This window comes from Archocentrus centrarchus, chromosome 17 (assembly GCF_007364275.1).
Source record: "Archocentrus centrarchus isolate MPI-CPG fArcCen1 chromosome 17, fArcCen1, whole genome shotgun sequence".
NCBI lineage: Eukaryota > Metazoa > Chordata > Actinopteri > Cichliformes > Cichlidae > Archocentrus > Archocentrus centrarchus.
Window position 1 is genome coordinate 31,196,015 of NC_044362.1, and position 10,763 is coordinate 31,206,777.

Consider the following 10,763-nt stretch of genomic DNA (forward strand, 5'->3'; position numbering starts at 1 on the left):
AAGCACACAGGACAAAGAACTGTCAAAATAAAACAGGAAGTAGCCCCACATGGTACACACAGACTTGACACATAAGGAGACTGGCACACAGAGGGAATCTAAACATGACTCAACAGAATCCAGTAACACCTAAGCTGACACCAGACAGGGAACAACTGAACAGGGAAGACACAGACACCTGAGACACAAACAATGAAGACAAACAGCAGCACACAAGAACACGGGGAGACAGATACTCAGAGGAGCACAGACACAGGAGCATAAAGACACAGGAAGACGGGACCCCAGGAAAATCAGAATAACCTATAATTAACAAAAAAACCCCAAAACAATACAAAACTACAACAACTGAGAAACTAGACTGTAAGAAAAACTAACAACCAGAAGATACAACAAAACAGAACATCACTAAAAGAACTCAAAACGCAGGGCCACTGGCCCGGGATCATGACAGATAGCCCCTGTTCCTGGCTGCAGGTATCTATTTTGACAGGACTGCAAACTGGGCAGGTGGTTCTCTGTAAACTGATCCCAGAACTGTTCTGCAGTCGCCCAAATGCCCCTCCAGTAGAGACAAGTTAGCAGATCAGACTCACAGTAAACAACCTGAGGTAATGCAGCATCTGGCCACCCCATCAAAAGGTGAGATGGCATTACTGGATCCATGTCTGCAAGTATTCCCTCTTTTTCAATAAGCACAGTCCACAGTACTTCTGCTGTAACACATTGTGCTCCAAGAAAGTCTGAGTGCTGACTTCACTGATCTTGTTTCACACTCCCACGCTCATCATAAGCTGAAATTTGTCTGTTGTTTATCCAGCTGCTCCTACAGGGTTGGAGACATTTCTTTGAATGTTTTGCTAAACTTTCCCTCTTCGCCCTTAAAATGTGCCCCAAAGGGGGGTTTCCTCTTTGTGATGTGAAGCGCCTCGGGGCCATCAGGATGGGATCAGTGTTCACAGAGCGGAGGATACCAAAGTGAAATATCTGTGTTGTGAGGTATTTGAAGAGGCTTCCCCATTTTTTTTTTCACTTGTTACAATACTGACCAGAAATGGACTGAAGCAGTCTGCACCACAAGAACAGAAAGAAAAATATCAGCAGCTTGAACAGTCGCAGTCTGGCTGAGGGAAGATCTGCCATCTGTTTGCTTGCTTTTTTATTTCAGCCTCTGTCTCTGTAATTTCTTCACTGTTTCCTTGTAAGGAAGCTACTGTGAGTTCAATCAGGTGTTGATGGCTTTTTTGCCTCGTGTACTGACTGGGGTCAACCATCCAAAGCAACAAACAGTGCACAAGAGAGATTAAGAAGAGAGTGCAGGCAGGGTGGAGCAGGTGGAGACAAGTGTCAGGGGGGATTTGTGACAGAAGGAGAGCAGCAGGAGTGAAAGGGAAGGTTTAGAAGATTATAATGAGACCTGCTATGGACGCATGGTTTGGAGACGGTGGCACTGACAAAAACAAAGGAGGCCAGCAGAGTTTAAGATGTTAAGATTTTGATTGGGAGGAACCAGGATGGACAGGATTAAAATTAGTATAAAGAGGCAAGGCTGAGATGGTTTGGACGTGTGCAGAGGGGGGAATAGTGGATGTACTGGACAAAGGATGTTGAAGATGGAGCTGCCAGGCAGGACGAAAAGGGGACGCCCACGGGGAAGATTCGTGGATGTAGTGAGGGAGGACATGCAGAGGGTTGGTGTGACAGAAGAGGATGCTAGGGACAAGGTGAGAGAGAGCCAGATAATCCACTATGGCAACCCCAAGAGGGCAGCTGAAAGAAGAACCTCCCACAGAAAGTTGCTCCTTCGATATGATAAATATCTGATACCTAGTTCATCTTTCTCACAGTCCCAGCAGAGACTAAGAGCAACTTCTTGGTGCTCTAGCTGATTTTGAGGCAGCCTCATTGCTGCTGCTCTTCTTCTGGTACATGAACTACAGCCTCTGACCCATGCTTGCCCACTGTCCACACTTCCTCTACACAGTGGCAAGTAGTGGGCAGTGTGCCACTACTTGCCACTTAAACACTTATAAAAGGAGAAGGGATTGCAGCTTTTCTACCAGCTGCACCAGCCTGCCTGCTCAGCAGACCTTAGGCTGTACAGGCAGTAAACGCTGTTCTCTGCAATGACCTTTGCTTCTTGGTCATGTTCACTATTGTCTGGTGCACCGCTGCAGTGCACATATAGCACAGCATGGGACATAAGTAGTACCAAATGGCAATACTTGCTATTCAAACACATCAGTAGGTCACTCTGTGTTCACAGAGGGCTCTGTCCTCAGGAAACAGGCGGTCCTGATGGAACATACCTTTAATCCCAGTAGAATGGGTCCTGGTAACAAATACTGAGACGCTGTCCTTGGTAGACAAACAAGCAATTTAACACAATTCTGGGTTTTGCATTGTGTTCTCCTGTAGTGGGGATATACCAGGTTTCTTCACTTAGTTCACAGCCTTAGGTTGCAGCTTGGTGACAGCCTGCATCTTTCTAGTTTTGCTATTTTCTAGTTTCCCTATTGTGTCTGCTCTCTTTGCAAATTCTTCTCTGTGCTCCTAAGGTGTGGCAGAAGAGATGCTGGAGGATGTAAAGTAGACATCTGAGCTGCTGAGATCTGGTGACTACTTTCTCATTCCTATATGGCAGCACATCTAGTTGCAAAAGCCTTTGCACATTTTTCAACAGATCAGAGTTTTGTGCTATTGTGGAGGTGAACAAACACTGGATTTGTAAAGCTCTGTCACTTCACTCTTGGACCTTGTAGTGTCCATCCCAAATCTGGTTTTCACAGCAGGTCCACCGGGAGGACTTCTGACAGGCTCTAATGGTCAGAGCCTGTCAGAAGAAGTGGTTTCACATGATGCAAAGAATTCTGGGGAAAGTTGAGTAGATGAGGGTATTTGATTTGTAGAGTTTCAACAGGATGTGAATGTTCTGCAAACCTAAATGCTCTGCTGTGAAGAGGAGGATATGCAAATGTCTCCAGCTTATGTTTACCATTTTGGAGGTGAAAATGACTGCAGGATGTTGGCCTGTCAGCATATACAGATGTGGACAGGATTGTTAGTACCCTTCAGGTAAAGAACGAAAAACCCACAATGATCACTGAAATAACCTGAAACTGACAAAAGTAATAAATCAAATAAATTCCTGAAAATTAACTTGTGAAACTCAGATGTTGCTTTTGAATTGTGGTTCAACAGAATTATTTTGAAAAACAAACTTAAGGATGTTTTTCTTTCTTTAACAGAAAGGTACCAACAATTTTGTCCACGTCCATAAGAGTTCGCTCGAAGAACTGGAGGAGCATGCTAACATCATGGAGCGCCTCCATGCAGGTTTTGCACTTAGCTTTGAGCTTGCACTGAGCAGCTTCATAGTTCCTCCCACATTTCCTGTTAGTCTGAATCCACCCTTCTGTCTGTTCTTTGCTACAGTTATGGAATGATGCTACGGTTATGGAATGATGCTACAGTTATGGAATGATGCTAAAGTTATGGAATGATGCTACAGTTATGGAATGATGCTACGGTTATGGAATGATGCTACAGTTATGGAATGATGCTAAAGTTATGGAATGATGCTACAGTTATGGAATGATGCTACAGTTATGGAATGATGCTAAAGTTGTGGAATGATGCTAAAGTTGTGGAATGATTCATGTGATGTTGGTTATTACTGTTGCACAGACAGTATATTTTACTCGTCACGTTCTCAGTTAGAGGCTCTGTGGTGCTGGTTGTTTCTAATCAAGGAGCGACTGCAGCTGTAGTCCTGGGATCAGTACTGAGCAGAATGTTGGAAGATTTTGGATTCATCTGTTTGTCTTGGAACCATTCCCTCTGACGAGCTGTTCCCTCTTTTATCTCAGTCATCTCTCCTTCGCTCTCTTGAACCTGGATCTCAAATTCCAACTGGTCCGACAGGTCATATAGAGCGGGCACACATGCGTGCTGGGAGAGCACGTTGTGACAGAAGTCGGTTTTCTAGGCATGTGGCAACTTTTATGGGAGTCGAGTGACACGTGATCCACAAGTCAGTTCAAGTCTCCCATTTTCTCCAAATTAAATGTAGCTTCAGTGTATTATATCCTCCTGAGTGTGAACAGGCAAAGAGGATAGAGACCCCCTTATATCATAACATCTGATTCAGAGTCAGATGTAGAAAATGAAGCTGGTGTCTCAGCAGGTACCCTTCATGCAGCTAGAGCAGTGTGGGTGGATATCTGCTTTACACTGGAACGGGCAGCAGGATCGTGATTTTCTTGCTGAATTTATTTCCATGTGCTAAGGACCTGCTTGGTTCTGTTTCTGCTGGGAGAAGCTGTTTTCCCTCTGTCGCTTTCAGCTTCAAAAAATGGGGAGGGGTCTCGTCCCGGCAGCGTCTTCATAACTAAAGGCGCTCATCCCAACATGCTCTCTGGTCCTCATAATGTCTCAGCGTGAGATGGTTATCAGCTCAGTCTCTTTGGTCCAGCTTCCTGCTCCACTGATGTGTCTGGAAAAGTCCAGGTTATGTGTAAACGTGTAAATCCAACTCAAAGGACCGTTCAGTGCTTTTTTTACCTTCTGGCTGAGCGTGCCCTGCAAATAACACAAATAACTCAAATAACACAAGTTAGAAAACAGAAAAGTTTGTAAGTTAAAAGGTTTGTGGTTGGAGGCTCTATTTTGTATCTGCCACTAGAGGGCAACAAATGACCAAAATAAAGAAACAGTCCAGCCCTGTTCACAGTACAAAGAAAGTTCTATAATAAAGGATTATAACTCTTGATATCTGTAGATGTTCTCTAATATTATGGATGTGAAACTGATAAACTTACATGAGTGTATTAAGTGGCTGCACTACACATCAGCGACTGAACCGTGCTGTGTACTGCTGTAGAAAAGCAGCTTTGGCCCAACACTGAGCCAGTAACATGAACACTTACTGAAGGCATTTTCAACATTCCCCTGAAGTGTTTTTCCCTGATGAGTATCGGTAATAAATATAGATTCTTCGATCCAACTTTATTCCTTTATTCCCTCCTGGCTGCAAACAATTTTATTGTTCTATAAGAATTACTTTAAACAGAGCAGCTGTTTGTCCTTACTCACCTTATGGACTAAGACCAAATTTGAATTCAGTTTTTAGTGTAAATTCTTTACTTGCTCTCAGAAAGAATAAAAAGTAAAACTGTCTTTCAAACATTAATTTACTGAAATAAACCATCAGATTCTCTCCTGGATTATGACGAGTGTTGATATTGACAAGTTGAAGTTAGTCAAAAACACTTAAAGCACTCATATTCATACACACACACACACACACACACTGTTTTTTTGGCAGCAGCTGTGTTGCTGTCTTTGTTGTTTTTAACTGTTTCATTGTTTTCCATAGTATAGTTTTTTCTTCCTTCAGCTGCCAGAGCACTGATCCATAATTGTGACTGAAGAAAACAAGAAAAGCATTTTAAACTGCACCGTCCCTCTGATGGACTCTTTTCTAACCCCGTCCCAATCAAAACCTTCACATGTTCGACTCTGTCACCTCCACCTCGGCCTCTTTCTGTCAGCGCCACCGTGTCCAAACCAACCATCATAACCAGTCTCACTACCTGCTTGCAAACATTCCCTTTCACTCTTGCTGCACTCTTTGTCTCAAATCATCTGATACTCGTCTCCACCCTGCCTATCTTCTTTATCTCTCCATTGCTTTGATTAACCACAGATATTTACCTCATTTTCGCTCCCTCTGCTCCTTTCACCTTCACTGTTACACCTGCCAGTGAGAAGGAGGCTTTCAGCCCTCTTCTCTCCAGAGCACACAGTTTTTCTTTTTAAGTAAAACATTACATTTTGACAGCTGAAAAACTTTTTTTTTTTAAAATCAAACAGCAGAAAAGAATAAGCATAAAATCTGTTGATAATCTGTTCATAATGTGCAGGATTTAGTAAGTGAAATCTCAGGCCTGGAATCAGCTGGTGGAGCTGTTTGCTGTTTTTTTGTTTGTATTTGTTATTTTTCTGGTATTATTTGGTTGTTTGTATTAAAAATAAACATAAATTTATATTTTTAAAGAGGTTTTTTGTGTCTTAGATATTGACGGAACAGCAACTATTTTGCAAACATTACTGTTTATATGAAGCAAAGATTGACAATAAGCCATTTAAGCCCAGTGTTAACTCAGGGATATGACATAATTAACATCTTATGCCAAAGTTATGTAACACTCCATTTATTGTAAATGAAAACATGTTCCGCCTTTTGAACAGCTGGTATTTCTTTAAAAAAACCAAGCTGATAACACCTCCCTCCTCCACAAACTTCCTTGTCCCGTCTCGTTTGCGATATATTGAGTCAGCGAATGGATGTAAGCAGCATATTTGTCTGGTAGTGCAGACTTCTGTTGACGGCTTTGAATGACACAGAGAGTTGAAATGGCACAGCAAGATATTCAAAGGGACCAAACAAGATTCTGCTGTTCGATCTGTTTGGATCTACTGAAGGATCCTGGAACTATTCCCTGTGGACACAACTACTGCATGAACTGTATTAATGCCCACTGGGATACAGAGGATACAAAACAAGCTCACAGCTGCCCTCAGTGCAGACAGACCTTCACACCGAGGCCTGTCCTGGTGAAAAACACCATGTTAGCAGATTTAGTGGAGGAGCTGAACAAGACTGGACTCCAAGCTGCTCCTGCTGATCACTGCTATGCTGGACCTGAAGATGTGGCCTGTGATGTCTGCACTGGGAGAAAAATGAAGGCAGTGAAGTCCTGTTTGGTCTGTCTGGCATCTTACTGTGAGGAACACCTTCAGCCTCATTATGATTCACCTCCATTAAAGAAACACAAGCTGGTGGAGCCCTCCAAGAAGCTCCAGGAGAACATCTGCTCTCGTCATGATGAGGTGATGAAGATGTTCTGCCGTACTGATCAGCAGAGTATCTGTTATCTCTGCTGTGTGGATGAACATAAAGGCCACGACACAGTCTCAGCTGCAGCAGAAAGGACTGAGAGGCAGAGAGAGCTCGAGGTGAGTCGACTAAACATCCAGCAGAGAATCCAGGACAGAGAGAAAGATGTGAAGCTGCTTCAACAGGAGGTGGAGGCCATCAATCAGTCTGCTGATAAAACAGTGGAGCACAGTGAGAAGATCTTCACTGAGCTGATCCGTGTGATCCAGAAAAGAAGCTCTGATGTGAAGCAGCAGATCAGATCCCAGCAGGAAACTGAAGTGAGTCGAGTCAAAGAGCTTCAGGAGAAGCTGGAGCAGGAGATCACTGAGCTGAAGAGGAAAAACGCTGAGCTGAAGCAGCTCTCACACACAGAGGATCACATCCAGTTTCTACACAACTACCCCTCACTGTCAGCACTCAGTGAGTCTACACACTCATCCAGCATCAATATCCGTCCTCTGAGATACTTTGAGGATGTGACAGCAGCTGTGTCAGAGCTCAGAGAGAAACTACAGGACATCATGAGAGAGGAACGGACAAACATCTCACTGACAGTCACTGAAGTGGATGTTTTACTGTCAGATCCACCAGAGCCAAAGACCAGAGCTGAATTCTTAAAATATTCACAGGAAATTACACTGGATCCAAACACAGCACACAAACAGCTGTTATTATCAGAGGGGAACAGAAAAGTAACATTTCTGAGTGAGCAACTACTTTATTCTAATCATCCCGACAGATTTACTGCAGTGTGTCAGGTCCTGAGCAGAGAGAGTCTGACTGGACGTTGTTACTGGGAGGTGGAGAGGACATGGAGAGGAGTTTATGTAGCAGTCACATATAAGAACATCAGCAGAGCAGGGAGAGGAAATGAATGTTGGTTTGGATGTAATGACAAATCTTGGGCATTAAATTGCTTCAAAAATAATTACACATTTTTATACAACAACATCCAAACTCCTGTCTCAGGTCCTCGGTCCTCCAGAGTAGGAGTGTACCTGGATCACAGAGCAGGTATTCTGTCCTTCTACAGCGTCTCTGAAACCATGACTCTGCTCCACAGAGTCCAGACCACATTCACTCAGCCGCTCTATGCTGGAATCTGGGTTCACTCACATGGAAACACTGCTAAGTTTTGCAAACCCAAATGTACTTTTTTATAACTACCGTATATTGTAGTTGGCTTAAATTTGTATATTATTTTATTACTATTGTGTATGTGTAAATTTTCCCCGCATCGCTGTTGTAGCATTTCAGGACTGTCCAAGATGATTATTATTTATAAATATTTTTTTTTCACGTGAAAGTATAAATGTATCTGTGCTCTAAATGCCTATTAAATGTATCCAACATGAATTTATGTATTTGTATTTGCGTAGTTTCTTTGGCTTCAGTTTCATGGGCTGTAACAGAGAAAATATTAGACTGTCCTGTATAAACTATTTTTGTCAGTTTGTTGAGAAAGAAATTTGCATTAATTTAAATGAGTTTATGTTCATTTTGAATTTGATTGAAGCACAGGTTTACCGTCGTTTCATCATCTCCTCTTTAAAAAAATACTCTGTAAGAGTTTGGGGAACTGAGGAGAATACTTGTGCCCACAAAATATTTCTCATGTTGTTTGATAAAGAAATTGAGTTGCTTAATCTCAGAGCCTCCTTTGCTGATTTACTTTTTTTCCTACAGAGTCAAATGTCTTCATTAGGTGACAGGTCTGGACTGCAGACAGACCTGTTTGGCAGTGTTTTTTTTCTTTCTTTTTTTTCTGGGAAGTCACACAGTAGACAGACTGGAAGGATGTGTCTTGGCATTTTCCCAAAATGATTAGAGATTCCAAGACAAATATTTTCCATTAACTGTTCAACTATTTACGTCTGCAGTCTTTTAAGGAGACTCCGACCCTTTGCCATCTTTTGAGCAACAAGCAGCACATCTGTAGGCTACGTGTAATAAAATAACCTCCGTCAGCCGTTTTGTTGTTTCTTTTTTCTATTGTGCTCGACAAATGAAGCTTAAATAAACTTAGAGGAAACAATCGAAGGCTGTAATCTCTTACACACAGACCTGTGTGTACAAACTTTTGCTCTTACTGTCACACTTTCACCACATTTCCATCAAAACATGATGTTGAGACTTTACCTCATGTGTAAACAAATACTAATAACCCATTTTTCTTCATAAAGGAGTGGCTTTACACGCTTATACTGTCATACGTAGGTTACAGTGCTGTAAAATAAACAGCATTTGCCACCTTCCTTATTTCTTATTTTTTGCATATTTGTCAAAATTACGTTTCAGATTATCAAATGCATTTTAATGTTAGTCAAAGAAAACATGGGTAAATACAAAATAAAGCTTTTAAATTATGATTTCTTTTATTAAGGGAAATAAATTAACTGTGATTAACCACATTTTTGATAAAGCTGAATTCAGTTTCACTGGTCACACCCACACCTGCTGAAGAAAAATCCCCCGCCTGAAGTAGACTCAAAGGTCTTAAAGATCTCCAAAACAAGCAGACATCGTGTCACAATGAGAAACAAAGTCTGGAAATGTTACAAAGCTAAGGCTTTGATCCTTGACATTAATCTTAGTTTTGACCAACACATTAATATTGTCATCAAATCTAGCTTCTTTCACCTTCGTCTACTTGCAAAGGTGAAACCATTTCTCTGTTTCATGGACTTTGAGAGAGCTGTCCATGCTTTTATTTCATCCCGACTTGACTACTGTAATCGTCTCAGGTGTCAGTCTGACGCTACTTCGTCAACTACAACTGATCCAAAACGCAGCAGCACGGTTACTAACCGGCACTCATAAATGAGACCATACATCCCCCATACTAGCATCTCTACACTGGTTGCCAGTCAGTTTTAGAATTGATTTTAAGGTTTTACTATTTGTTTTTAAGGGGTTGCATGGGTTAGCACCTTCCTGCCTCTCTGATCTTATAACCCTGCATACTAGATCACTGAGGTCTGCTGATGCTCCTAACTGTACCGAGGTCAAGCCTCTTCATATCAGGACCTCTCCTACCGTTGACATCTTTAAAACCCATTTGAAAACCCATTTTTAATCTTTGGCTTTTAAATCAGAAGGAGTCCTGGATACATTAGTGATGTTGTTTTCTTTTATTTATGTTTTATTATTTTATGCTTCCTGTTTTAACTGTGTCCTTTATCTTGTGTTTTAAGTTATTTTATTTATTTTAAATGTACAGGACTTTGGTCAACTGCTGTTGTTTTTAAATGTGCTTTAGAAATAAACTTGACTTGACTTTGGGACTCCAGTGAACCACAGTGAGTGTCATCATCCACACATGGAGAGAACTCAGAACGGTGGTGAACCTTCCCAGGAGCAGCCGACCTACCAAAATTACTCCAAGAGGAGCGCATCGATGACTTATCCAGAAGATCAAAAAAAAGAACCCAGAACAAAATGTGAAGAAGTGAAGGCCTCACTGGCTTCAGTTAAGGTCTGAGCTTTTTGGAAGGTTTGAGTCCCGTCACATCATGCATAAAACTAACACAGCATTTCATAAAAAGAACATTATTCCAACAGCCGAGCATGGTGGTGGTAGTGTGATGGTCTGGGCAGTGCAAGAACTGCATTTTATATTTACTCTAGTTATCTTTGTCTATTATTAAAACTTGTTTGATTATCTGAAACATGTAGGTGTGACAAATATGCAAAATAAATAAATAAAAATAAAATCAGGAAGGGGCGAATCTTTTTTCACAGCGGTGTGATTGTGTTCTTGTAGCAGGCAGTGTCAGAGCTGATTTCTGACAGGACAGCTCCCCCAGGTGTTTTATTCTTG

General features: G+C 41.7%; 1 protein-coding gene across 1 annotated transcript; it reads left to right on the top strand.

The window, feature by feature from the left end:
• Positions 1-6,411: 6,411 nt before the first annotated feature.
• LOC115795464 (tripartite motif-containing protein 16-like) lies at positions 6,412-8,436 on the top strand. Its single transcript, XM_030751384.1, has one exon. It carries the CDS (start codon positions 6,418-6,420, stop codon positions 8,104-8,106), a length of 1,689 nt encoding a protein of 562 aa, XP_030607244.1. The 5' UTR covers positions 6,412-6,417; the 3' UTR covers positions 8,107-8,436.
• The last annotated feature ends 2,327 nt before the right edge of the window (positions 8,437-10,763 follow it).